This window comes from Tyto alba, unplaced genomic scaffold (assembly GCF_018691265.1).
Source record: "Tyto alba isolate M040663 unplaced genomic scaffold, T.alba_DEE_v4.0 Super-Scaffold_1, whole genome shotgun sequence".
Lineage (NCBI taxonomy): Eukaryota > Metazoa > Chordata > Aves > Strigiformes > Tytonidae > Tyto > Tyto alba.
The window spans coordinates 5224336-5251411 of record NW_024881261.1 but is presented as its reverse complement, the minus strand read 5'-3'; the positions used below and the strand labels follow the sequence as shown (position 1 = coordinate 5251411).

Sequence of the window (27076 nt, the reverse complement as noted above, 5' to 3'; positions counted from 1 at the left end):
GGGGGGGGGGCGTGTCCCGCACGTCGCCGCGCTGCGCGCGCACGGGGCGGTGGCGGGACGTTGCGGGGGGTGGAAAGCAGGCGGCAACATGGCGGCGGCGGGCGGTTGGCTGAGGAGCTGCGGGAAGGTGAAGCGGGGAGAGAGGGGTGATGAGGGGAAGAGGGGTGAGCCCACGGTGTGCCGGTATATCCCGCCCCCCCCGCCACTTCCCAGTGCTTCCGAGTTTGTGGGTGTGGCCGCGCCCGTTGCCATGGCGTCGCCGGGCGTCTGAGGGAGCGGCGGAGGCGGGCGGGAATCCCTCCACTCCCCTTCCCTCTACTCTCCCCTCACCTCCAGCCGTCGGTTAAGGCTGCCGAGGAAGCCCCCCACGCGTCGCTTACACGCGTGGCCGTCGGTCCACGCCCGTGGGGAGGGGGAGAGCCGCGTTTCGCGTGGGGGTGGACACGACTCGGGGCTGGGAAGGTGCGGGGTCTGCAGGGCGTGGGGGGGGGGGGGGCGGTGTTTGAAAATCCCACTTCTCCCTCAGCCTGGCGGGTTTTGGTATCGCGGCGGTGTGAGGTGATTTGCTAAGAAAAGTTCGCGCAGTTCTTGCGGCACAGCCTGTGGAGACGCAGCGCGGTTCTGGCAGCGGAGGCGCTTTGGTGTCCCCTTTGCTTCCCCAGACAGACGTGCGGCACCGGAGGGGGGTAATCAAAAGACAAAAGAAACAAGCAGAAAACCCGTGTCTGTGCCACACGCACGCTTTTACTGTGCAGAATGAGAAGACATGCTGGCCTGGGACATTGTCATGGCAGCTTGTGGGTGTGTGGTGACTGTTGAAATAAGGAATACTTAACCCCATAAATGAGGGTAAGCAGGCGTCCTATGATGGAGCTTCTCTGCTGAGAAATAGGAGCTGTCTGAAGGCCAGCTAGGAGACATTCAGGAGTGGAAGTCATTACGGAAAGCAAAGTGAGCTTACAAAAATATATTGCTTTGGCCTTTTTTTTTTATTTATATCTTAATGCTGCTGCCAGGTCCACCAGCATTAAAATCTCATTTTAGATTGTAAAACAAACAGAAGGAAACCAAAATAACCAATCTTTAAAGAGCAGAGGTGTAGGTGAGAATTGAGATAAACAGAAAAATCAATGTTATCAGCAACCCAGAAACCAGTTTTCAAATACATGTGTTTAGCAGGGCAAGCAGTCTGAATCTTGTAGCAGCATAAATCATTACCTTTACCTAAAGAGGAAGAGGAAAATAAGCAGGGAAGCAGTGTCAAAGCATTTGAGTAACGTGCATGCACCTTAAATAGCCAACTGAAAGATAGTGAAACTATATGACTGCATGACTTCTAAGAATAAAAATATAAACAATAATAGAATGACTTGATTATTTTTTTAAAATGTAAATGTTGAGATAAAAACATCATTCCTACAGTGCTATTGCTCTGGCATACCTGTGGGTTGCTGCTCTGTGCGTGGGTGTTGCCAGTGTAGGTCCCATCACTTGGGACCATCCTACTGGTTTTCAGACTTTTCAAGGTAACCTTGTTATGAATATTCCTTTTGTCCTGTGACGCCATCTCAATTGGGTGTCAAGCGTTTATCAAACCGCGTCTGTGTACATGCACTGAGGGTTGCCTTTGTTTCTCCCGCCGCGGGAGGACACCTTTCTCTGCTGCTCTCAGGTGGGTTGGTTGCAGTGGAAGAGCCTCCAAGTGAAAGCTCTGGGGAGGGGGCAAAGCCTGGGGGTGATTTCTGCTAAAGGGGAAGGTGGAGAAGTGAACAAAAGGACAGTTCCTGTGAGCACTAACTTTCTCAAAACCTTTGACATCGTTGCCAAGAGCAAGCTTGCTATAATGGCTGTAACCTGTAACAAACACTGAGCCATTTCTTGTGTTTCACAGCTTCTACTTGCCAGCTAGGCTATTGGCAGGTCACCTCAGTCAATACAGCCCTGGGCACTTGTGCTTGACCTTGCTGAACTGCTTTTAATCAAGTTTGTCCAGCTTCCCATTTTCTTGAAAGCATATGAGAAAAATCTGTGTATTTCTTGTGGTCTACAAGATCTGTACTTCCTGCTTTGTTTGGAGCAGAGTCCTCTGCATGCATTTAGTGATGTGCTCACCTGCTCTGTTGATAATTCAACATCCAAGTGTCAGGCAAAGCAGAGGTACTACCAGTTGTTGTTTCAACAGGACTGGCCAATTGCCTACTGAGCGTACCTACTTGCACCTTTTCAAAAAGATTTGTATTCTCAAAAGGGCACCATGCATTTTACCTGACAGGTCTTGGTCAGTACTAGTGAAATACTCTCAGCTATTCATCTTTGATTAGGCCAACATGAAAGAAAAATGCTCTTTTCTTTGTACTTGTAAATAAGTAGTGGAAGAAGCAGGAAGTATGTGCAATTTATAATCCTATAACTGCTCAAGAGGCATAGTGTGTTAAATATATATGTGTGTATGTGCGTGTGCATATACTTATGTTTTCCTTCTCAGATCTTGCTAAAAATATGGACTTACGTAGGTGGATGTTTAATGATCTTGCATGTCTGGGTGTTGAGTGACCCTACCAGAGCCAGATGTTCTGCAAATAATCCATTCCTGACTGACAGCTTCCAGAACATGGTTGCATTGGATTTTATCTCTATTAAGGCAACTCCTATTTTCTTTTACTGTGAAAACCTACGGTGACTCCAGTAACTTAGCCTTCATTGGCAAGTGTTGCAGCTATTGCTGATCATCGTATTCATGAGTCAGCCCCACTAGTCAGTATTTGTTTTATGTGACCAGGGGTGTTGAGTGTGAATGAATGTTGAATGCTCACAGCAGTATTTGTTTTCTGTATTAATGCTTCTTACTGTTATTTCAGTCATGCATGACTGGTTGTGCTGAAGTTGGAGTTTCTTTACCGTAATAGACTTACGCATCTTATCTCGAAGACGAAAAGAGACCATGTATCTGTTTTACATCAGTTCTTCGGCCAGGGAGATGACATGTGTTGAAAGCCAACATGAAAGAGAATGAATTATTAGAAAGATCAAAGGAATTTTTACTTCCTGACTCCAAAGTTTCTGCTGTTTTTTCAGGAATGCTGCTATCACAGTGTACACTGCAAAATTGTGCTGGGTTCTGTGAGCTAAATAACAGCCTGGTTACAGCACGGTCAGTCGGTCTGCTCACTGTGGCGTTAACAGTGTGTGCTGGCAAAAATGTATGTTGGCAGGCATATGCTTGTATATACATTATTTTTATAGCACAGCTGTGTCTACTGGGGGCTTCTGCCAGCAGTTGTCTTGGTAAGACGTTAATATCTCCGCACTTTAGACAGACACAGTGGTAGTAACAGATCTCAGTAGCAAAGATCTGATCCATAGATGTTAGCCACAGAGCAAGTTGGGTTTGGGGAGCTATGAGAGCAAAACCATTTTTCTGTCTTGCCTCACTTGAGATCACTCAGTGAAATTGTGCTTCTTTTTTGAATACTGCTTTTCAGGAATACATTTTGCAGCGGTTTAGCTGCTGTTAGCCTGATACTTTTCAAGTCAGATTGTATTCATTATGCTTTTTTTTTTTTAAATCTTAAGAAATTATTCTATGGCTAGTATATTAACTTTCAAATCCAACACATTCCTTTCTAAAGCCTGCTGTTATCTATCTGAGTAAGTCTCTGAACACTAAGTAGTTTATAGGTCTCCAAGGCACAAAACTAATTACCTGTCACATAATCTATGTCCACCCACCCGACAATCACTGTGTGTAGCTTGCTCCCAAAAGCCACTGTCTGCTCTGTTCATTTTTGTGACTTCTGCCACATATGCGTAAAGCCATTCCCTCCTATAGTAAAACACTCTCTTGGTTGGATAAGCAACGCGGCTTAATATCATTTGAAATTGTGTATCGTGGATGAATGGGGAGAGGCTAAGCATCTATTACTCAATTTTAGTTCCTTCCTGTAATTTTTAAATAAATCAACCAAATAAGACACATTAACTACTGGTTACATCGTACTATCAACATCCTATCCATAGGATTTAAACTATTTAGAAATTAACTATACACAGGGATTCAAATATATACTCACTCTGAAAATCATGAAGCGGTGGATAAGAACTCAGTGTGAATACAGAAATCCACAGTGCTGTTAAAAGTTATGCCCTTTCACAGCAAAATACTAATAAACCAGATGAAGCGCTGTCACATTGCTCTAGAAACAAGAGTTGCTGGTCCCTAGAAAACGGGGAAAGCCGAGCCTATCATTAAAGTTGACAGGTCTTCTGTTAAAATCATTTGTATGTTTCTTTCACATTTATTACCATATTTGTTAATGAAGATATTAATTCTATCAAAATACTATTATGAATATTGCAGGCTTGCAAAATCAACTAGAAATTTTAAAAAATATTTGCTATAAACACCAAAATTGGCTAAAATTAATGTTTGTGAATACTTTGTAGAATAACATTGTGTTAGCAAACTTCCAGAAAGAAAATTGTTTGGGGTTAAAAGAAGGGTAATTAAAGGATATTTTCTTTTAAGACACCAAGGGGGGTTATATCTTCTCAAAAACTTTCAAACTAGACATTGAATGCAAGTTATATTTCATAATCATTTACTGAATAAAAACAGTGAGTAAAATTGTGCACTACTGTCTGTCTACAAATACAAATTCTAGTAACTGTTTGCATATTCTGTATTTATTGTCAACAGCTGAAAAGAAATTTACCAGCGTACTTGTCTCCTTGGAGGGCTTCTCCATGTGTCTTTAGATCCTCCAAATCGGAACTCATGCCAAATATAGCCAGTGATGGAGTTGCCTGTGCTCCGCTTCAAACATTCACTGAAGAGGAGACAATGCTGAAAAATATGGGTACCTATTATCTGTGTAGTTAAAATTCAGAAATGTCTAACTAGAAGGGAAATTTTAGCTTAAAAATTTCTTATCATTATTTCATTCTAGTTAAATGTTGAGATTGTGTGGGATTGTGCTTAATTTTAAAACTGCTTTAGTTCACAGAGAAAAATTTAATATTCTTTTTCCATGTTACCCTAACAGTTCCACGTACCACAGTGCAGTTTACTCTGCATAAATAAATATTAACTGTTTAAAACTGTTGCTGTCACACAAGTGAAGTTGCCTGGCATTGACTCGTGCATGCCCTTTCTGAAGTGTTTAGTTCAGCTACAGTTAACTGCTCGGGCTGGTTTTCAGAGAGTTCAGGTATACCCAGAACGGTGACAGATGTGATGTGTCTGCCATGCAGCCAGGCCTGCCTGAAGACGACGGTGTTTCAGAAGGGATCCTCAGAGCAAAGGTGAAAGAGTGAGGACCTGCACATCCAGGAGAAAGTTTATAAAAGGCTCTGGGTTAAACAGGAACAGTCTTACAGGATTTTGTGCCCTCAAAACAATATGTGTTAAAGCCTGAGACCATCTTCCCAAACTGCAGGTTTAATTTATAAAGAAATGCAATATAGCTAACCAAATAAGGGATGAATTTTGAAATATTTTCTATAATTCTTGGGGTCAACCGATGTTATATAAGTGTTGCTGAGGTGCTTTCAAAGTTTTTTTAATTTATAGGGAGCATTTGTTTCACTTTAGAGAGTTGTAGCCAAGTTCAGAAAGCAATTATAGTTGAGCTTTGTGGCACATCGCCTTGTTTCGCTTGAGCAACTTTTTTTCCTTTTATTAACTTGTCTGGGAGAGTCAGGGGATATATGCATAACCTGTCAGAAGTACCACGTTACTGTTATATTGATCTGCAAAGAGAGTGTCAGAATACTTACGCTCTTTTCTTTCTTTTCTTCACCACAGTGACAAAATTTGCTCAGGAACGAGTTACACCTTTTGTGCAAAAAATGGATGAGAATTCGAAAATGGAAGACTCTGTAATACAGGGATTGTTTGAACAAGGGGTCTGCACACTTTTACTTAATCTTTTAATCAGAAAGTGACGTAATTTTGTGAATCTCTACCTGTGCACATTTCAGATGTTTAGGTTAAAAGATTGAGGGATAAAATTCAAATTAACTAATGAATCATTAAAAATTTTTGCTTTAACTGCAAGGCAACTTTATGTACTTTTTTACTGCATTATCAGTCTCCATCTTTTACTGGAATATTCTTTCCATGTCTCCTTCTCCCATGCCACATTCTTAATCTTATCTATCTTATATCTTATTTTAAAGTTCATTGCCTCCCATCACCCTTTTTTTTTTTTTTTACATTGGAGAAGTGTAATTGTGTAGAATGCTAGAGCTGCCATGACTCTGATAAGTGTTGTTGGAAAGGGGTAGCAGGAATCCTCTATGTTCTCACTGGGCAACCACGAGGACTCATGTTTATTCCTGGGTTCAATTTTAGCCTTTCTACCTATCAACATAAAGCTTGTCGGTGTTTAGAATGTCCTTTTATATGACAGCTCTAAATATTAGACTTCTGTTGAAGATTGCAATTGTTCTGGAAAATGTAATCAGATTGGGGTGGTGATTGGCCTGTATACTGCACATTAGTTATTTCTTTCATGAATTGACTAACAACTTCTGTGAAGAATTGTTAGCTTGTTAGGGTTATTGAATGAAAACAGGTCTTTGGGGAAGGATCTGGAAATACATTCTGTGGTTAATCTCTTGAGTATCATCTTGGACTAACAGATTGCTGATAGGAACCATCAGATTGATATATTTGCATCTTTTACATTGCAGCTGATGAGTATTGAGCTTGGGGAAGAATATGGAGGAACGGGAGCTTCGTTTTTTTCAGTCATATTGGTGGTAGAAGAATTGGCCAAAGTTGACCCAGCTGTAGCTCTTCTGTGTGAACTCCAAAATACGCTAACAAATAGGTTGTTTACCACATATGGAACAGAAGAACAAAAGAGAACTTACTTGCCCAGAGTCGCTAAGGATACAGTGAGTTAAATTCTCACTTTACTGAACTATAATACAGTGTTTAATAGTTAAGTAATGTTGGTGGGGTGGCTTTTTTCAATAACTAAACTGGATGACTGCAGCACTAGAAAATATGTGTGAACTTTAACCAGTTTCAGAGCTGAGATCTGTGGTGATATAGATAGATCCTGTCATCAGTAGCTGAGAGGCATAAGTGGAAAGGCACTTATTAGTTTCCTTAAAATTTAATTTACTGTGGAAAAGAACTTTAAAGCAGTTGACATTGAGAGATGTGTAATTACATAGTTTCTATTCTTAATCTCCATATCTGAAACGTGGTTACTTTGATGCAATAGGTTAAAATGTTTGCATTTAAGAGACTTGTGCTTGTTTATAACTATTTTCATTGCAGAATTTGTTACATGTTGTGCTTATATGTTCAGTAAAAATGAAAACTAATTTTTCCTTTCAATTGTCAGATAGGCAGTTTCTGCCTTTCAGAGGCTGGATCTGGCAGTGATGCTTTTTCTTTGAAGACTCGGGCTGAAAAGCAAGGGGACTACTATATTATCAACGGCTCAAAGATGTGGATTAGTTTAGCAGAACATGCAGGAGTTTTCTTTGTGATGGCAAATACAGATCCGTCCTTAGTAAGTCGCTAAAGAAGAGTTGTATTTCAATGACAGCTGATGATATATGAAACTATGGATTTTATATTAAAAGTCTGATGTTAAAAGTTAATATTTTTTGAACTTTTTCGTAGCTGACAGCAAACCTTTAAAAATATTTCCAATAAAAATTGAGAACTTGCTGAGCATTTTAATAAATTCCTCCCACTAGGGAAAATAAAAATGTCAGAATCATAATTGCTTAGATGAAGAGCACAGCATGCATTGGTATTATTCTGAGTAACAGAAGAACAGATAGTCTAAGCCTTTCCAGCCCTTCTGACTTAACTGACAAGTTGCTGTTGTTAAAAAGCAAAATAGAGCTTAGTCTATGTACACTGGAAAACTAACAAGAATACAACAGCAAAGTATGTTCAGGTAAAAAATTACATAGCTGAATATGCCTGTGTCAAGCTTTGTCACCAATTTGGATATAGATAGTAGTTTCAGAAAAGTCAACTGCAGGCTTTAAAATTTACTACACCGATACAGTAGAGTGATAGTCAAATACAAAACTAAGTTGTTTAGCACTTCATTTTTAAACTTCTTCCAGTATCTCTTTCTTTAAAATTTAACTTGAAGATAATTATTTTTAAAATTAAAATTTCAGGTTTTGACTAAATAAGAAGAGGGTGTTTTCTTTAATTGTAGCAAACAGTTGAACATCTTGTTACTTTCTGAATTTTTACTAATTTCTTCACAAGCTGGTGAGTGATTTAAGTACTACATACAATGAAAATATATTTTCTAAGTCAATTTCTGCATTTGTTAACTGCTGTGCATTGCCATATAATCTGGAGTTGGTTTTGTATTAGTGTAACATTTTAAAAATATATAATACATTGTCTCCCTAAAGTTAGAAATTTGCTTTTAAATATTCAAGACGGAGATTAAAAGTCAATGCTGCTTAAAGATTAAGTAACAGTTGATGTCAGTTTAAATGAGAGAATAGACCAATGTAGAATGGGGTACTGAAATGTCCACTCTGCACTCCCATTTGGTGAGGTGGGCTGTCACAGAGGAGAGATTGAAACAGCAGCCTCCTCTTTAATAAGAAGCAACTCTTCCAGAAGAACTGCAGGACTTTTCCTGCCTCTCAGTGTCACTCGCTTAGTGAGAGGAGGTGCTGTGGACATTAGGGACAGGCAGAGATGGAAACATGGCCAGAAACACCTTGGATTTGTGTCTCATGGACCTTGTAGGATGGTAATTAAGAGACGCTGCTGTGGTTCTGACTGGGGGAAATGCTAGGGGAGCAAGAATGAGTGGTGAAAAGGAGAGAGAATTGGGGATAATAATGGCACAGAGGGAGAAAGACAATGTGACAGGTATCACAAATCACCATTCCGTACTTCAAGAATCTAGTTTAAGGCAGCAAAAGTGTGAAGATTGTAAGCCTAGATGTAGGAGATGCCAGAATTTAGATTGGCTATGCGATCTATGTATGTGTTGTCATGTGCATTATTTAGTGCCCTGTCCAGATCATTGTCTGAATGCCTGCCACAGATTAAAGTATTTCACATACTTATGATTTAACAGTAATTTAAGATTTCTTAATGGTGTGAGGTAGACCAAGGTTGAATTTTAGCAGCACTTAATGATTAATTAATTTAAAGATTAACAAGGTGATTTGGCAAGATATGTTATGATTAAAATAGTGACTTAATTACAGATTCAAGAATGACAAGATTCACACTAACTTACTACAAGGTATTCTAGATCAAAGAATATATATACATATGTATAAATAGAAAACATACACAAACAGTGTGGAAATATTCAGATATGCAGTAAAATATATAGATATCCACGCTTATAAAGGCAAAATATGTGCATTTAAGCACATAGATAAGTAAAAAGGTGGATGGAAGAGACTAATCTGTAGTTAAAATTTCCCTCTTCTCGAGTTTGGAGCAAATACTCACGGTGCATCAGCGTCTGCAAATAACTGAGAGTCGAGAGGAAGCCTGACTTCACCCTGGCCTTCTGTCAGGTCTTCAGACTCACAGGGGTCGGAGCCCGAGAGGTGGCCCAGCTCGGGGAGATGGTGGCCACAGCCCACTGCCACTCAGGAGAGCAAAAAGGCTCTCGCTGGGAATCGCTGTTTATAGGGGCCGAGACAATTGACTTTTGTCAGGTACTTTTCCATTTCATTCCAACTCAGATGACAAAATATTCTGGTATTTGTGTGTGTGTGTGTGTGTATGTTTTGTGTTTATACATATGTACATATATATCTCCCCCTTGATTTGGAATACTGTGTAGTAAGTTAGTGTAAATCTTGTCATTCTCAAATTGTAATTCAGTAGCTATTTGTCTTAGTTTGGGCTGAAATAGAGTTAATATTCCTTTTCAGGGACTAGATGAGTGCTGTGTTTTGGATTTAGCTTTGGGTTTGGTATGGGAGGAATGCTGATAGCACACTGATGTTTTCAGCTGCTACCGAGACTTCAAGGACTCCCCGACTCTCCATGTCCTGCCCGTGCACAAGGGCACAGGGAGCAGGGAGGGAGCACGGCCAGAGCACCTGACCCTAACTGGCCAGTGAAATATTCCATATCATGGAACGTCATGCTCACTGTATAGAGGAGGGGTGGCTGGGAAGGAGCTCTCTCGCTTCCGGGATTGCGATTGTGGGATCTTGGTATCTCGGGGTCGCTGGCCGGGAACGGGCTGGGCATTGGTCAGTGGGTGGTGAGGAATTATGCTGTACATTGCCTGGTTATATATTGCTTTTTGTTTTCCCCCCATCATCGTTATTGTTTTCGTTTTATTGCCGTTATTAAACTGTTCTTATCTCAGCCTGCGAGTCTCCCTTCACCCCTCTAATCCCCTCTCCCATTCCCAGGTGGGGAGGGGGAAGGGAGGGTGATTAGCTGCTGCATTGTGGTTGGCTACCAACCAGGCCTAAACCATGACACTATTTTAATCATCACTTATCTTAACAAATCACTTTATCATTATCATAGCAGCACAAATCATTCTGCTGCTAAAATTCAGCCTTGATCTCCCTCACACCATTAATGAATCTTAAATTGCTATTAAGTCATAATCATGTGGAATACTTTCATATGGGACAGTAGCAAATAAACTCTTTTTGCTTTTTGATAACAACCATCCTAATGATTTCAGACTATTTTATTAATTATATTCCTACTACCTCTCTAAAGTGAAGAGACAGTGATACCAATGTTCCACAAGGAGAATGTGTGCACCAATTCTGGGTGCTAGATTAGGGCTGGTATGATACAATTAGGTCTGTTACAATTATGCTGCACTTTGAATATTCAGGCACAGTGACGCCAGTCTCGTCAATCAGTGCTCTTGCTTAGGACAGCCTTCAAAGGAAGAGTATATATGCAGCCTTCCATGAGAAAAGTAGTTGAAGTAACTGGGTTTAAATAAAGTCTTGCATCCTATAGAATCATCTGACAGATGGGTTGAGAGCTATTATTCATTTGACTACTTTAGTCTAAAGATACCCAGTGTCTTCTTGCAGTCCATTGTTTGACTGTGACATATGTTCCAACAGCAAGCAGTAAATTCCCTACACAGCAATAACTTGCTTTCCCAGTGATTTCCAGTATAGACAGGCACCACAGTCCTGTCCGTTCCATTTGCATAATACCAGTCCCCTGTCTCATCAAGCAAACATTTCTGATTATGTTTTCCACATGGAATATTTTAATAAAAATATATTTCTGGCCTTTGTTAAATCATAATTAGCAGGCATAGAGGGAAAAGATGACAGTCAGTGTTTTATTTAGTAATATAGTATTAAGCAGGTGTAAAATTTCAGTATTAAAATGAGATATTTAGACCACCATCTGGTGATATTAGTGTAAAACTCAGTTCTTGATTACTTTTCAATTTATCCTAGGGACACAGGGGAATTACGTGCTTCATAGTAGATCGCAACACAGAGGGACTACATGTAGGGAAGAAGGAGGACAAGCTGGGAATCAGAGCATCTTCTACCTGCCCAGTAACATTTGAAAACGTTAAGGTATTGTAAGTTGTTTAGCTATTGAAGCATAATTTGTGTATAATTGGAACTTGACCACATACAAGGAAAGAGTGTTAACTAAATTCACAGGGTTTTTGTCCTAAGACATATTGATTGATTGGCATATTTTAACTTTTTCCTCCCTATTCTTTCACAGAAGTCTTGAGGGGGGTTGGGTTTCTTAAATTTTAATACAGTTTTTCTCAGCTGTGAGTTTATAATTACATGTATCAGGAAATGTTCTAATCAGATATTCTAGGAATCAAATGTTTGGTTTATGTTTTATGCCTTCACTTATGAGGAACAATAAATAAAACATGTACTCAGATTCACCTGTGAACCCTACTAGCAGTTGCAAAGCAGAATAGAACAGGAATAATTGTGTGGTTTTATTCTATAGGTTCCTGAGACCAATATCCTGGGACAAGTTGGACAAGGCTATAAGTATGCAATTGGAATGCTAAATACCGGCAGAATAGGTATTGCTGCACAGGTGGGTAATTTTGTTTAATACTAAATACAACCAGTATATAACTTTGAATTTGGATTGACATTTACGAAATGTTTAAAGCTACTAAGAGTAAACTATTTAGAAAATACTTTATTAAAAACTAAATTGCCACTAGGTGTCACTATTCCTGTATCTAAATTATACTAAAGTACAAAACAACTGTAAATGGTAAAATTCTCCTTCAATGACATAAGCAATAGATTTAGAAAACATTATATGGCAATTAGTTTGATTTTGGTGGTGAATTTATTGCTACTGAGATCTATCAACATTTTTATCTTCCATTAGGCAAATTTATTTTACAAAGAAAGCTAGCTTTGGAAACTATAACACTGAAATGTATAATATTAATGTTTCCAACTGTGATCGTATGGGATTGCCAGATGTGATCTTATGTTAACTGAAGTTTTCCCAACAACTTATTTTTAAAATAAATATTTTTTTTTTATAACAGAAGTGTCCAAGTTCATTGTTGTGTTTGAAAATTGCACCTTATGGCATCTTAGGGGAAAATATTTGCTGAACTTGGAGTTACTTCAGAATGTTGTGTTTTGTTGTAAACTCAGTTTGAATCTCAGATTGCTGCTGATTTCAGTGGAAATCAGGTTCAGCTCTATAATAAAATGACTTATGACAAGTTTTTATATTTTAATTTACTTTTGAAAGTAATATTTTCTTTTATTTTCTATTTTGTTGTGGATGTAGTTGTGCTGTATAGGGTGCAATATGTCTGTACTATCAGTCTCCTATATCTTTTGCCCTAGTCTGCAGACAGACCAGAAGTAATCGTCCTCATGAAATTTAAACTTTCCACATGGCAGTATACTATGTTGCTAAATGGGTTGGCTTTTCGATCATTTCTAAAGATTAGCTGTGATTAAACTTTGTCTGGTATGGCATTTAAAAACTAGGGCTGTGGGCCTTATTGTTCCCAGAGATATGAATAATATAGAGGCTCTGGCAGTAAAGTACATGGTCTGGATTTTACTCTTAATTACTCCAAGTCACACTTATAAGCTAATTAAAAGTTAAGGTCAGACAGTTGTTATATCTTAGTTACTACTTTCCTGACACCTTCAAATTAAGAGAAATGTACTTGAATGGACAAGAACAGCAATTCTAAAGCCCTGTAATATTGAATTTAGTTTTGCAGTAGTAACAGTTTTAAAAGATAATGAACATCTTATAAAATGTAATTGTGGCTGTGAAAACAGTTTCAGATAGTTTTAGTGCAAGGTAGCTGTATATGTTACAGGTGCTGAAGCTGATATACTTGGTTCATCTATATGAGCTTTTATAAGACGGCAACAAATCTGGTAATATAGATGATTAGCAGCAGACTATTATTTTTTTTATGTTCTTTTCCCACATACTCACTTTTCTGTGTATTGTGTTGTTTTTTTCTGGAATCTTGAATGACGGAGTAGGTGTATGAACCCAGTCAGAGTCATGTTTTTATCTTCTTGGGACCATTGGCTTTCAGCTTAGTATGTGGGTCTATCCAAAAATACCCATACACTATTGTATCGTATATGTCATTAAAAGTAGTTTGACATAAGCTGCTTGATGCAACAGCTGACTGCCACATTGTAGTATCACGTCTTAACTTAGACAAATTTTATGAGATTCCAATTTTAAGATATACTGTTACCTTGCTTTTTGATAGTCCTTAATGCCATTCTTTTGCCTTATTTTTTTCCCCCTTGTTTGATGCTTTCCCTAATCTAATTTCCTATCTTTGTTTACCCTAGGAAAAAAAAAAATAGGTAGAAAGAATGTGGTCAGATGTATGGTAGTTATGTACTGAAATCAACTGATCTTTACTAATAGCTATGTATTCCAAGATATAGGAAAAGCAGGGTCCTTTCTTTGCTGTATTGTTTGGAATGGAATACACTTCTCAAAATTTGGTAGTTAAACAAATGTAAAACTAGTTTACTTTCCAGATTTCGTAATGCTTCGCTAGCCTAACAAATCAGACACTAAGGTAGGTGTGAGTTACTTCTTTATAAATGTTCATGTGTAGTTTTCCCAGATGTTACCTGGAAGATAACAACTCTGTTTTGCTGTCTTTGCTGCTGAGTGAAGAGACTGTGTGAAAAGACAATGGGTCTTCTAAAATTGTTGAGTTGGTTTTTTTCTAGAAGATGCTGGAACAAATGTTATTGCCTTCCACTATACTGATTTTCTAACTTCCGAAATAAATTGCTAATTCTGACAGTCTAGTGTCTTCTGTAAAATGAGAAATTATTTTAATTATGAAAATAGCTTTGAATAATCATTCAAATTATTTTTCCTTTACTACTGTAATGTAGATTTATAGATCTTCAGTTTACAATGATTTTCCCATGTAATTAAGAATTTTCCCAGAAACACTTGGTATTTGAGCATCCACAGTTGACCCGTAAGTTTTGTTCAGAAATAAATGATAATTTTTTCACACGTATTTTGCCTTTAAGAAAGTTTCTTTCAGGAATGGAATAGGATGGAATAGGCTTATTCCTCAAAGTTGTTTGTTTTTTCTTTTTTCCTAACTCACCTCAGTATGTCTTATTTCTTACAGATGTTAGGACTGGCACAGGGGTGTTTTGACCATACGATTCCCTATACAAAGGAGAGAGTCCAGTTTGGGAAAAGCATATTCGATTTTCAGGTACTTGTTAATGAACACATGGAAAGTTTCCTCCAAGAGAGTAGTAGGTACCACAGTAGATGAAGTCAGTAAAATGAGTAATCTGATTTGTGTAATTTGTGCTCCACCTTGTGTCATGTCTCTACTTCTCAATATTTGAGAAGAATTTTCAGAAGAATTTCAGATAAGCATTTGTCTGCCATGTAAAATATATAAATTCAGTGCTATGTGCCTTTGCAAGTACAGTGTAAATCATTTAAAACTTCAAAATAGTATTAACATAACTCCTTTTTGCTTGATAGTATATTCACCACCTCCTAAAATAATATAAATGGAACTACGTTCTCTTTCAATTTTAATAATACAGTATGTTGAATGTGTTCCAGTTTTTATATCCTTTCATGAGGTGTGGGGGAAGGCCTTTTTCTGGGGACACTAGAAATTATAAAAAGATGAGGAAAACTGATTGAATTATTAGATTTCCTGTGTTATACAAAGACATTTAGTTTTCAAGATAATATCTGTATCTTAAAACGAAAAAGACTCTTTATTGCAAAAATGATGTATAGTTTAATAAGGAAGATATATAATTGTAATTACGATAGTAATTTTCTTGTTAAAAGAAACCTACATCTTGGCTGAAGAGAAGGAACATTAGTACTACTCACAATTTATACAAATTTTAGGAAGCACGCACAGATATCTAGGAAATTATTGGAACTGCATCTTTTGAATGGGAAATGGAATTTATAATTGCCAAATCATTCTGTTATTTTGACCTGTATATATATTTTTGCAAATTTTAGGGAGTAGTGTTAATGTTCTAATAAGATGGAAGATTTCATTGTGTTTTAGGAGCAAGTTAGGTTACTAAATGTTCATTTTCAGTGATTGTAATTTTTGGGTCTCCTTAAATAAACCTATTCTTCCATAATACCTACCATTTAGATGTGAGGTCCATCACCTTTTTCCTTCCCATTGAATCCATTCATCAGTCATGTCCTCTGTATTTTTATGCTGCTCCTAACTCTTGTCTCATGGCTACTGGACATGGGAAAACATGGTTGTCACCTTGCTAGTTCTCCACTTTAATGAAGAGGTACTTTTTTCAAGTCTTTCTCTGTTAAGCTCATCAGGGAACTAGACTTATTAACGTATGAATGTTCTGAAGAGGCAGCTGCAAAATAGAAATACAGCTTTGACCTACCCATGCCTCTGCATTGCTGAGGAGAACATTATGATTTGGCTGAAATTTTCCTTGATATTCATGGGTGCAAAAAGGTTCGTGTTGAATCCTGCTGTCTAGCCAGTCAGGCAAGAAGTTCCCCAGTGTTCCTGAATCCAAGAAGAGGGAAGAAGAAAATGGGAGTGCAGTTCATAAAAGGACTTTGGGGGCCCAGAGGCTTTCGAACTTAAATGTCATAAATGCAGAGATATGCAGGATTACTAGTCCATATAGATTTTGTGGTTTTATTTTAGAGTGTAGGTAGGTTAATAGAATCATGGAATGGTTTGGGTTGGAAGGGACTTTAAAGACCATCTAGTCCCAACTCCCCTGCCCCAGGCAGGGCCCCCTTCCCCCAGCCCAGGGGGCTCCCAGCCCCGTCCAACCTGGCCTTGAACCCTTCCAGGGAGGGGGCAGCCACAGCTGCTCTGGGCACCCTGGGCCAGCGCCTCACCACCCTCACAGGGAACAATTTCTGCCTTAGAGCTCATCTAAATCTGCCCTCTGACAGTTTAAAACCATTACCCCTCATCCTATCCCTACACTCCCTGATCCAGAGTCCCCCCCCACCTCTCCTGCCCCCCCTTTAAGCCCTGGGAGGCCGCTCGAAGGGCTCCCCGGAGCCTTTTCTTCTCCAGGCTGAACCCCCCCAACTCTCTCAGCCCGGCCCCCCAGGGGAGCTGCTCCAGCCCCCCCAGCATCTTCATGGCCTCCTCTGGATCTGCTCCAACAACTCCAACTTTTCTTTGGTGAAAACAATGATTCTTCCTATAGATTCCAGTTGAGTATTAGATACTGGTTCTGTCTGACTTGTGGCACGCTTATTACAGGGGATGCAACATCAGATAGCTCAGGTGGCCACGCAGCTGGAGGCGGCGAGGTTGCTGACCTACAACGCAGCTCGTCTTGCAGAAACAGGAAGGCCATTCATAAAGGAGGCAAGCATGGCCAAATACTATGCCGCTGAGGTAACTTACAGTTTCTTTGTTCAGTGGATTTATTTCACTGCTGTTTTAATGTTTTTTCTGTTACTGAATGTATAACTTCTAATTCATGTTTTGTTGTGAGATCTGTGGATGTGCTTTTACCTTGTTTCTCACTGTGAGTCCAAGTATGGAATGTAAAGTAGGCTGCCAAATAATGAACTGCTCACACCCCTAAATAAAATTTTTATAAACGAGCAACAACATTGAAAGAGAAAGTGAATTAGTATTTCACTCATCTAGAGAGATTTCATTTTCTCAGAGTTCTCTTTTTGTGGCTGGAGAAGTGGCATGGTGAGACTTCATTTGTGACCATTTCAACTCTGCTGGTCACAACTGCGAGTCATAAGACACAAAACTGGATTGCTTCTGCTTCTTCATAATTGCTGTCTTGCGTACCGCTGCTAGTCTTTTTCATAGTCCAGCATAAGAACTATTGCAATAACAGTTAGTGAATTCTTGATATCTTCTTATTTACAAAAATGTTATTTTTATTCTAAAATAACTTGCATGAAAAAGATGAATACAAAAATATCAGTCCTTCCTCTTCCCACTTGTTCTAGTAACTGCTTTAATTGCTGTTTCGTTTTTACTTTAAATAGCTGCTAAGAATAAAATTTACTACCACATGCATGAAGTTGAATCCTGAAATTGTAACTCTGAAACTATTTTCATAGGTTGCAACACTGACAACTAGTAAATGTATTGAATGGATGGGTGGTGTTGGATTCACAAAAAACTATCCAATAGAAAAGTACTATCGTGACTGCAAGATAGGTGAGTGATAGTTTCTTAACAAGTATTTCTTGTAGTACTAGTAGTATTAAGGTTTGGGGACAAAGGACTGGCTATTTTTTAAGATATTTTTTCCATGGGGCTGTAATCAATGCTAATTCAAAGGCTCAAATATAAGAAGGTAAAACTTTAGGTATAAATACCTGTGTATGTAAGGCTAATTAAAATGTTTAATTAGATACCAATAAAATACAGACACACACATTGTGTCCCATTCTATTAAGAGAATTCCAGTTCAGAAAAATTGAAAATACTTTCTTTGGCTTTAGGATCTGAATGTATGTGGAGTTTTATTTTCAAGACTTCCTTGTTTACCTGTATAATCCCCGGACCTAACATTTTGACATTTCTAGCAATATTACCCTTTGAGTTTTAATGCTGATAGCATTTGTAAATACTTAATTTTTGTTGGTTATTTAGAAATTGCTTTTCAGGAAAATGTCATTATGTTGTACCAGCAGAAAAGTATTTTAATTTTTCCAGATAATAAAATATGCATATTTATGTAAATAATAATTGTTTCTAGAACTCGCTCAGTAAAGCTTCACTTTGTAAATGTTCTAACTGGACTGCTAGAACTATATCTTGATCTCTGCTCATATACTCACTGTGGTTTTATAGTCTTCTAATTTATTTTCTTCTGATTTCAGGTACAATATATGAAGGAACTTCAAATATCCAGTTGAGCACCATCGCAAAAATCTTAGCACAGGAATACTGAAACCTTAAGGACTTCATGACTGTTAACAGAAATTATTTCACTGAACATTCTTTGTGAATTACACTTCTATTTGTAATTATAAAAATCATAAATAAGAATACATGATCACAGACAAAATCATAGGAAAGACAATGAATTCCCCGTTTCAGGACGGTGAGTGTGTAATTCACATGAAATTGTGAATTCCACATTCAAATCCAAATCATGGGTTAAAGGTATCTCTTTCTGCTTGAGACACTTCTAAGCTAACACATTGGCTGAAGTTATTTTATTGCCTTAGGTTATGCAGCGTGTCTCCACTTTGAGATTTCAAAGTCAAAACAAAAGAAGCCACATCCTTGGCTTGCCTGGCGTGAGAGGTTCTGCTAAGCCACGTGGGAGAAAGGACTCCAGTCGTGCAGCAGGGCTGTTGCTTGGCATGAAGCTGCTGTTTGTTCGTGATGCCCTTTATTAGCATGGGGTGCAGGAGAGGTATGTGGAAAGAGAAGTGATGGTTTCCTCTCTCCCTGGTGGAGCGATGTCTGTGGAGCTGCTGTAATTGGAGTAATTTTTATAGCAGCCCTTAGTGTGTTCTTAAGTATATCTTGGTAATTAAGCCCTTCCAGCCCCAATTTGTAGAACTGAAAGGTAGATAATATCTACCTCCCTTTCCAGCCTTCTCAGCTGTTAAGGGTTTTAATCTAAGAGGCTATTTATAGTTCTCCTTTCAGAAAAGGTTGAGTTGAAATCTTTGTGAAATGGGGTTAAAAAAGCTCTAGTAGTTCTGCAAAAAGAGAGATATAAGCTAGGTAATAGGAATGCTGTGATACTACCTCACAGTGGCCTTTCCATGTTCGATGCATTTTGCAAACTTTAATCCTCAGAGCCTTCCTGGGAGTTAGGGAGGAACTGTTAATTTGCAGCCTAGAAAACACTCATGGACATTAGTGTTTCTCTAGTGAAGTTTTTCTCCTTTTGAAAGAGAGAGAAAGAGAGGGGGGTTTTGAGAAGTATTTGCTTTTTTATCCTTCTCTGTTCACTTTAAAATTAGATATTTTATTTATGGCAGAAACTTATTCAGTGCTGGAGAACTAATGAACTAAGAATCAAGAGATGGAAAGCTTAATATATGAAAAAATCATTATAATTGCTGTAATTGGCAATTTGTTTCAAGTATTTTCGGGAGGGAGGGATTGGTTTTCTGGTTTTGGCTGACTTAGAAGAATCTAATTTTTAAAGATTGCTAGTCACTGTTGATTCACTTGAAGTGGAGGTTAGAATGTTACAGGCTGAGACTCCCAAAGGATTTTCTAGCAAAACTACAGTAAATGATACTTAACAAGTATGATTTTGTAAGAGGAGCAGACTGTAGTGCCTTATACAAAGAAATAAGCATGGAGGGAAAGCACTATTAAAAAGTTCTCTGACTTTCTGTCAGCTTCAAAGGGAAGTAACTAGTGAATTAATCCCCCTACACACACACACTTTGCCTGTTGATAGGCAAATAATTAATGTGAGAATTATCCTTATGCCAATAAGAAAAGCCCCTCCCATATCAGTTCGATCAACAGCTTTGAGATTTTCAAAAATACAAGAGTAGGAGGGTAGACTAGATGATTCCTTAAGTTTTCTTTTAGCATTGTTATTATTAACATCATAATTACAATTATCATTATTAATGCATTTCAGGTTGTTTGCAGGCTTCCTTTTATCTGAATTGAAACAGCTGGGGAGATTGTTAAGACTAGAATTAAGACTACAGACGCGTGCAGCGGTTAACTACAGTTATTCTGCTCAACGTAGTCTGTCTGCGAGTCCGAAATGATCATAACCGTTCAACAAAATGCTTGAGTTAACGTTGATTAATGTGATGAGTTTTGCTAATGTCAGGCAGTCCTTAGCTGCAGCAGCCTAGCGTGCTTTGCAGAGATCAGGTTTTGATTCATACTTTTTAATAGGTCTCCTGGTCTGAGGTACTATCTTAGCTTGGCTTCTGCAGTTTTGCGTGAGGCTAGGAAGTGAGTGGCAATACTTAACTGATTTAATATAGTGCTAAAAGCAAACCCTTTATGGAGGGAAGTGCAGAGTTCTTTGAAATACTGTTAAGGGCTGGATATCCAGGATTATGTAAAAGGACTGTCTCTTTGTGTAGAACAGTGTCAGGTATCCATTTGAAAACATACTCAGGAAAAAATCAAAACAGTGTGATTTCCTACAGTCCGAACTCAGATGCCTTAGTCCAGGAAACAGTCTGAACAGCTACTCAATGGTTCTTCTCCGAAAAGCAAGGTCAAGTCTTTAACTATTGTTACAGCTGTAAATATTTCGTGTCTCTCAGTTCTATATGCTGCGGTCTGTACACAGTAACTTTTGAAAGAAATATATGTATTGTATTTGATTTTTGTCTACACAATTCCATGGAGCAGTATGCATACAAATGAATTATAACCACTGAGTTTCTTTCATTGTCATTTTAAAAGGGCATGTACCACTATGGAGAGCATTAGCTATTCTGGTCGCTGATTCTGGGAAGAATTAACTTGTTTCATCCCCCTAAGTCTAAATTCATTGCTGCCCTAAACGCAGATGTTGGTTTAGTAATAAGATGTGCTGTGCCATTGTCCAGGAGCTGTTAAGAGCTGCTTGCTCTCCGCACCCCATGTCCAGTTTGGGACAGGCATTTCTGGATTGTCATAAATGGCATTTCTACATTAGGCACTGTGGGCGCAGGACCGCTGATGCTGGCTGGCTGCACCTGTAGGTGTAGGGCTGCAGGGCTGGTAGTGTGAACTCCGTGAGGCTTTCTGTGCTAATTGCAGGACTCAAAGCTGCTTTATACTCAATATGTGTTTATATCAGTGAGTTTTCCTTTTGTATGCCCATAGTCAGCCCAGACATTCTAGTCCGTTACCCTGGAACAGCATCTTCAGTACCAAATGCTGCACCTGGGCTTCCCCAGTTAGAAGAAGAGACCCGTATTAGGAATGTATTAAAAAGTGCCTGAATTTTATATTTGACTTGACTTGTGTATCAGGTGATGGTTCTCTAGTAATCTGACATGTAAAGTTTTTCCCAGATCTTGCAATTTTTATACTGAGAGAGAACAACTATATCATCTGTCAGGTTTCTTTAGTTTCATTCTAGTTTGTGATAAAGGTCTGAGGCAGGTTTCCACAGGAAGGTTTAATCACTACTTGGGAAATACTCAAATACCACATTTTATATGAGGTTTTCTATGCTGTTGTTCTTTCTTCCACATTTTCTTTTCCCCATATAAAGATTGTGTTAGAAAAGACTTATATGAAATATAAAGTAATTGTTCGTTGCGAGCCTTTTGCTATGTAAAGAATTTTCTAATTAACATGTTATTGCATTTTCATTTGGAATTCTTTTGGTGAGAGACATATTTCAAGTTCTTCCTACCAAGCTATGCTCGATTTGAAACACAGTCTGCTTTGAAAGCAGCTGTCTCGACTTTCCTGAGCTTGATTACTGGGTACATGAAAGCTGAAGAAATATTTTTCCTCAACCCCAGCATGTATTCACTGCACCAGTGTGATAGATCTCCTAAGAGAATTACGTGAAAGTGGTTAACAGCTACCACAAATACTTCATAAATATCTACCTGTTATGTTTTCAGTGTGCAAACTGTTGTCAGGGACACAAATCAAGTGAGAGATGACAGGCAGATGAATATGTATTGTATGATTCCCAACGACTTTGCACACAATTTGTCATTTTATGTTGTGTTGAAATACAGTCGTTGCAGGGCATTTTGCAAGGAGTTGTCTTCTCTGAAGTGTAGCTCCTCGGTCTAGGTGCAGGTGAAGGGACATGGCTGGAAGCCTTACTGTCCTGGATTTGAGTGTCATAGCGTTGTTGATTGTACGCACAGGTGAGAGGAAGCAAGAGTTCTTTCCAAGCCCACACCAGAGACAAACATCAGTGCATAGTCAGTCCAGAGTTCCAGGCTGACAAACAGGATTTACAATCATTATTTCAGTTAAATATGCCAGGTGTAAGATCAGTTGCTATAACAAAGTTCAGCTTAGCAGCACTGAGGGAATTTCTCATTGTCTGGTACTAGAGACATTATTAAGCTGCTTTGAAATCTTTGCATTTATTATCCTCTAAAAATATTCTGTTAATGTGCAATAACCTTCTAATACATTAGGTAACTAGAACTAACCAGTGTGTTTCCTAATAGATTGTTTCATAGATCAGAGCGTTCAAATGTTGATTTGTATTGGTATATTAATGTTCAAAAGAACATGCAGTGTACAATGTAATATTTTTTCTGATAAGGTATTTTAAAATATAAATCAAAAATACCTACAGTCTCAAGAGGCAGTAATAGCATTTTTATATATTCTGCTGTCTTTCAAGTTCATTTGGATTTACATCTTTCTGAAACTTCTTCCTCTGTGTGTCTTAGTAGGTGTAGAGCTACTAATACTGAAGGACTACACATACAAAAAAAATCTCAAGGTGACTTTACTGAAGATCCTAAAGAAAAAGCACTGCCCCCCAACAGAAAACTCTCTCAATAGACAAATAACCAGCACTTTCAGAACTGGATTTATTTAATATACACAATGAGAGCTGCTGAACACGCAGAAAAATATGTTCATCAAACCTTTTGCAGGGATCTCTGAAGAAAAGAAGGTTATTAAAAGCTGTGACCACTCTCCTACATTAAAAAAAAAAAAAAAGATTTAATAGTAACAGGAAAACCTAAAATACAGCAATAAATCCCCAACTTTCACATTGCTAGTTTGTGTATTTGGGGGTCACCTAGCCAGGAAATTAACATATATGGACTGAAATTAAATTCTGCTCTCTAACCAGCCAGACCTGGCGGTCTTACAATCTGTTTTAAGTGTTACACAAAGCATTGTCACAATTTGTGACAGTTTTAAAAACATCTGTTGTAAATTGCCAGATAAGTCAGGGCTGGAGCACTTTGGGTATGTTCAACAGAGGAGAGAAGCCAACTTGAAGACATTGTCAGGACTCGGAAGGAGCTTGGGTTCATCCGTAACGATGGCTGGAGGGTCACGGTGGGAAAGGGCTCATCAGTGGGAAGAGCTGGAACGGAGCGTTTCTGCTTGTTTGGTTTAGAGCCAGATGCAGATTAAGAAATGTCTTAATGTTTTCCAACTAGGAGATGACTGTCTTTCCTAGTGGAGAGAGACCAAAGGGGAGAGAGTAGCTGCAATATGATGGGTTCGTGTTGAGTTTGTATTTCCTGCCTCTCTGGGTGCCCGGAGTTTGATTGATTTGGTATTGAAAAGTTTCCATTTTGGAGCCTACAGAAGGATTCTGGCTTGGTCTCCACTTCCCAGGACACAAGAAGCTCTGATACACCCATCCAGAGCTGAAGTTCCCCTGGTTGAGGGGTTGTTTCCTGCCTTCTCTTATGAACATACAGCCAAAACTTTTAAATAATGTTCCATGTCAGAGGAACAGAATAATTTTCTGATCATCCTTTTCATCACATTAAGTTTGCTGCAAGTGTCTTGGATATTTTTGGCCTGAATTGTTTTCTAGGACATGCTGCAAGATTTTTCTGTTCACTAATTTGCATCCTAAAGATGCAAATTAAATGCAAATTTTTCAATATAACCAGAGCAGCCATCGAGTTTTAATTTGATACTGTGTCGCTGAGTTTATCTGCCTTTGTTTAGATGGTACCCAAAGACATGCTAATTACATTTTAGAAAGACACTAGCTTCTCTGGATATTTTTTGTTTTTCTGTAGGGATACAAAAAGTAGAGAGTGTGAAAGATGAAGAATCCCAGAAGCTGCAAAGGTTATGGTAAAAAGTATTAGCTGCTATAACTTCATTTGTGGTGTCACTGTATCATGCACCCAACACTAGCTAAAGGACCAACTGAAGTAAAAAAGCCAACTTTGAAATTATACTAATTTGCAGGTACAACATTTTCCTTTTTTTTTTTTTTTTTTTTTTGCATTTTATCTCATAGGGAACAGCTTTGTGTCAACTCTGACCTAAAAATAACCACGGAATAATTCAGAAATTAAAGTTAAGGTTCTAGAAATATAGTTAAATACTGAAAAGCTCCATTGAACTTGTTTTGTTAATGGAGCTGTTGAAGATACAGTCAGTATGGAGCAAATGTGTTTTAGTGCAAAAGCTGATGCTGTTTGTTTTAGAAAAGAAAATGTTCCTGAGATGGAGGATGTTTACACACCAAATGCAGCATTTGCTCCAATTGTTCCCATAAGAATTGAGGCAAAGCACTTTTTTCAGCTCAGGTACTTTTTGAACTTTGAAAATGTTTTATGACTCCCTATTATGTACTAGAAGATGGTTATATGATATGAAGGCTGTATTTACGTTCATAGTCTTGTTTTCCCCATGTTCAGAGAAAAATTCCTTATGTTCCACTGTATGATTTTTACAAAACACAAACTGTTATGCTTCCTTCTTGAATTCCAAATTACTCATGTCTTCTCAATATCCATCCAATCATGCTTTAAAAAGAAAATAATTTTCTCAGTTTATTTGTAGGAATGTCTACATTTGATTGATATAGCAGGTTACTTTGATTGTTTCTGGAATAATAAAAGCTAGATTCAGCAAGCTATTTGTCACAAAGTATATCTGACTGCCGTGCAGGATTCTGTTTCCAAAGTCCAAAGTAAGGTGCAGCAATAGGTCTTCCATTTTATTCTAGAAGTATTTTAGCTCTACTGCGCTTTGACTTCAGTGATTCAATTTGCAGAGATAAACAATTCTCTGGAGGTAATATAGCTTGTCATTACTTAATAATTATTTAAAATGTGCCTTGTTACCCTTGTGTAAAAATCTGGGCCACAAGAGAGTTGTGGTTGTCCTCTGATTCTTCAGGGGCTGACACAGCACCAGGTTAAAGCACCCAATGATCTGGTGTCTCAGACTGTCATAATTTAATAGCCAACCTTCCCTATACTGCTGCCTCTGTATAGAAGTGTCCAAAAATCTTTCTTTTTTTAAAAAACTGTAAAAGCCTTCTGGAACTGAATTACATCTATTTCTTGACTGAAATATATCTGCTCTATGCTAACCTCATTATCCAGGAATGATTTCTAGAAGAGGAAGTGAAGAATAATTAAATCATTCCTAACTGAAGGAAATGCTTTGCAGAACTATGCAAATTCCGATTTGGCCAAGATGCTGTGGTTTTATATTCTATTTCTGGGAAGGGCTGAGGGAGAAACAGTTATTTTTGGAGTTACAAATAGCCAGTTTCTGGCTTCAGTTTTCTCTTGCCTCAGGGTGGCACTGGGACATCCCTGCTCGGGAGGAGCACGGTACCTGCCATCGCCGGCTGCTCGGTACCAGTCCTGCTGTAAGCGCTTGTAAATTAAACTTGTCCCACTTGCTGCAAGTGTTGTCTGCTTTGGTTGACACTTGCTGAGATCTCTGAAGTGGGGTATTCTGCCTACGTGCAAAATTAGGGCTCAGCCCTCATCTGAAGTAGCAACTTCTCTGCAGTGGTGTGCTGCCCTGGCTGGCTGCACAGGGCAAAGGCACGAGGGGATGGACCCGCTGCTTCTCAGCCTGAGATACAGTGCCTGGGGAAAAAAAACAAAACAAAACAAAACAAAAAAGCAGGATTACATTTTGGCATTAAAAAATGAGATCGCTGTGTGCGTGCTCAGCAGGAGTGCCTGGAGGAGCCCGTGGGCTGGGCACAGCCCTCCTGGGGCTCCGGGGCTCACGTCTTCAGATTTTCACACTTTTCCATCTGCAAATCTCACTCTTAGAAGGCTTAAGGCAAAAAGAGGGAAATTAAAAAACCCACAACTAGATATTTTTACGTGGGAATGTTTGCAAATACATTAGTGATGTATAATTGAATTATTAATTGGGGAAAATATAATTAGAGTGCTTGAGGAATGGCTTTCCAGTGCTCCACAACCTTTGTCTTTCAAGGAATCAAATTGCTAAAATGAGTTATGCACTCAAGAAATCTGCTTGGAATTAACAACATCTGTCCTACTTTTCCAGCTTTTCCTTTAAAAGTTACATATTGTAATAATGAAGTGTAAATAGCAAACTTCAGTGATTTGCCAAAGGTACCAGCCTTGCGTCTTTTCTAAACCGGTTGATTTATGTGCTGTTTGCTGTTTTTGAGAACACAAAACAATTAATTTATGTGTGAAAAGAACAGTGAATTAATCCTAGAGAGCCCTGGAGCCTTTAAAGACCTGAATCATATGTTGAGCTCGTTTAAAACTTGCATAAGAAATTAATGTAGAATAAAGCCCTTTAATTTGAAAAGTGCATCTATAGTAGGTGTCCCTAGGATATCTTCTGGGTCATTATTCAGAAAGGTTAAGGAGGACTTTATTTTTTTCTTTCTTTCTTTTTTTATATTCAGTATGTATTTTCCAGTTTGCAGCTCAACATGGTGCATTTCAACTTATAAAGAGACCGAGATTCTAAAAAGAAACGGGGAGCTTTTTATTCACCTTCCACTTAATTTCCTTGCTGCCTTGCCAGTCCCAGCTTAATGAATGTAATTGCTACCTTTGATGAAAATACTATTATCAAGATCACACATTACATTGGAAAACAGTTTTTCTTTAAACACAGCTACTGCAGTCTCTAATTATGCATGTAACAAGTGGCTCCCGAACAAAAGAGCATGTTGTCTACAATTGCTA

General features: G+C 38.4%; 1 protein-coding gene across 2 annotated transcripts; it reads left to right on the top strand.

Moving 5' to 3' along the window:
• Positions 1–68: 68 nt before the first annotated feature.
• ACADSB (acyl-CoA dehydrogenase short/branched chain) lies at positions 69–25025 on the top strand. Of its 2 annotated transcripts, XR_006164922.1 has the most exons (12): positions 69–127; positions 4697–4856; positions 5804–5904; positions 6694–6900; positions 7359–7529; positions 11428–11553; positions 11954–12046; positions 14628–14717; positions 16752–16889; positions 17582–17681; positions 18350–18573; positions 18701–25025. XR_006164922.1 is itself a non-coding variant. In XM_042788489.1 (11 exons), the coding sequence occupies exons 1-11, from the start codon at positions 89–91 to the stop codon at positions 18418–18420; spliced, it is 1296 nt and encodes a 431-aa protein (XP_042644423.1). In that variant the 5' UTR covers positions 69–88; the 3' UTR covers positions 18421–25025. The 2 variants fall into 2 exon arrangements, 1 of the variants encoding a protein (XP_042644423.1); XM_042788489.1 differs by having other exon boundaries at positions 18350–25025.
• Positions 25026–27076: the final 2051 nt, after the last annotated feature.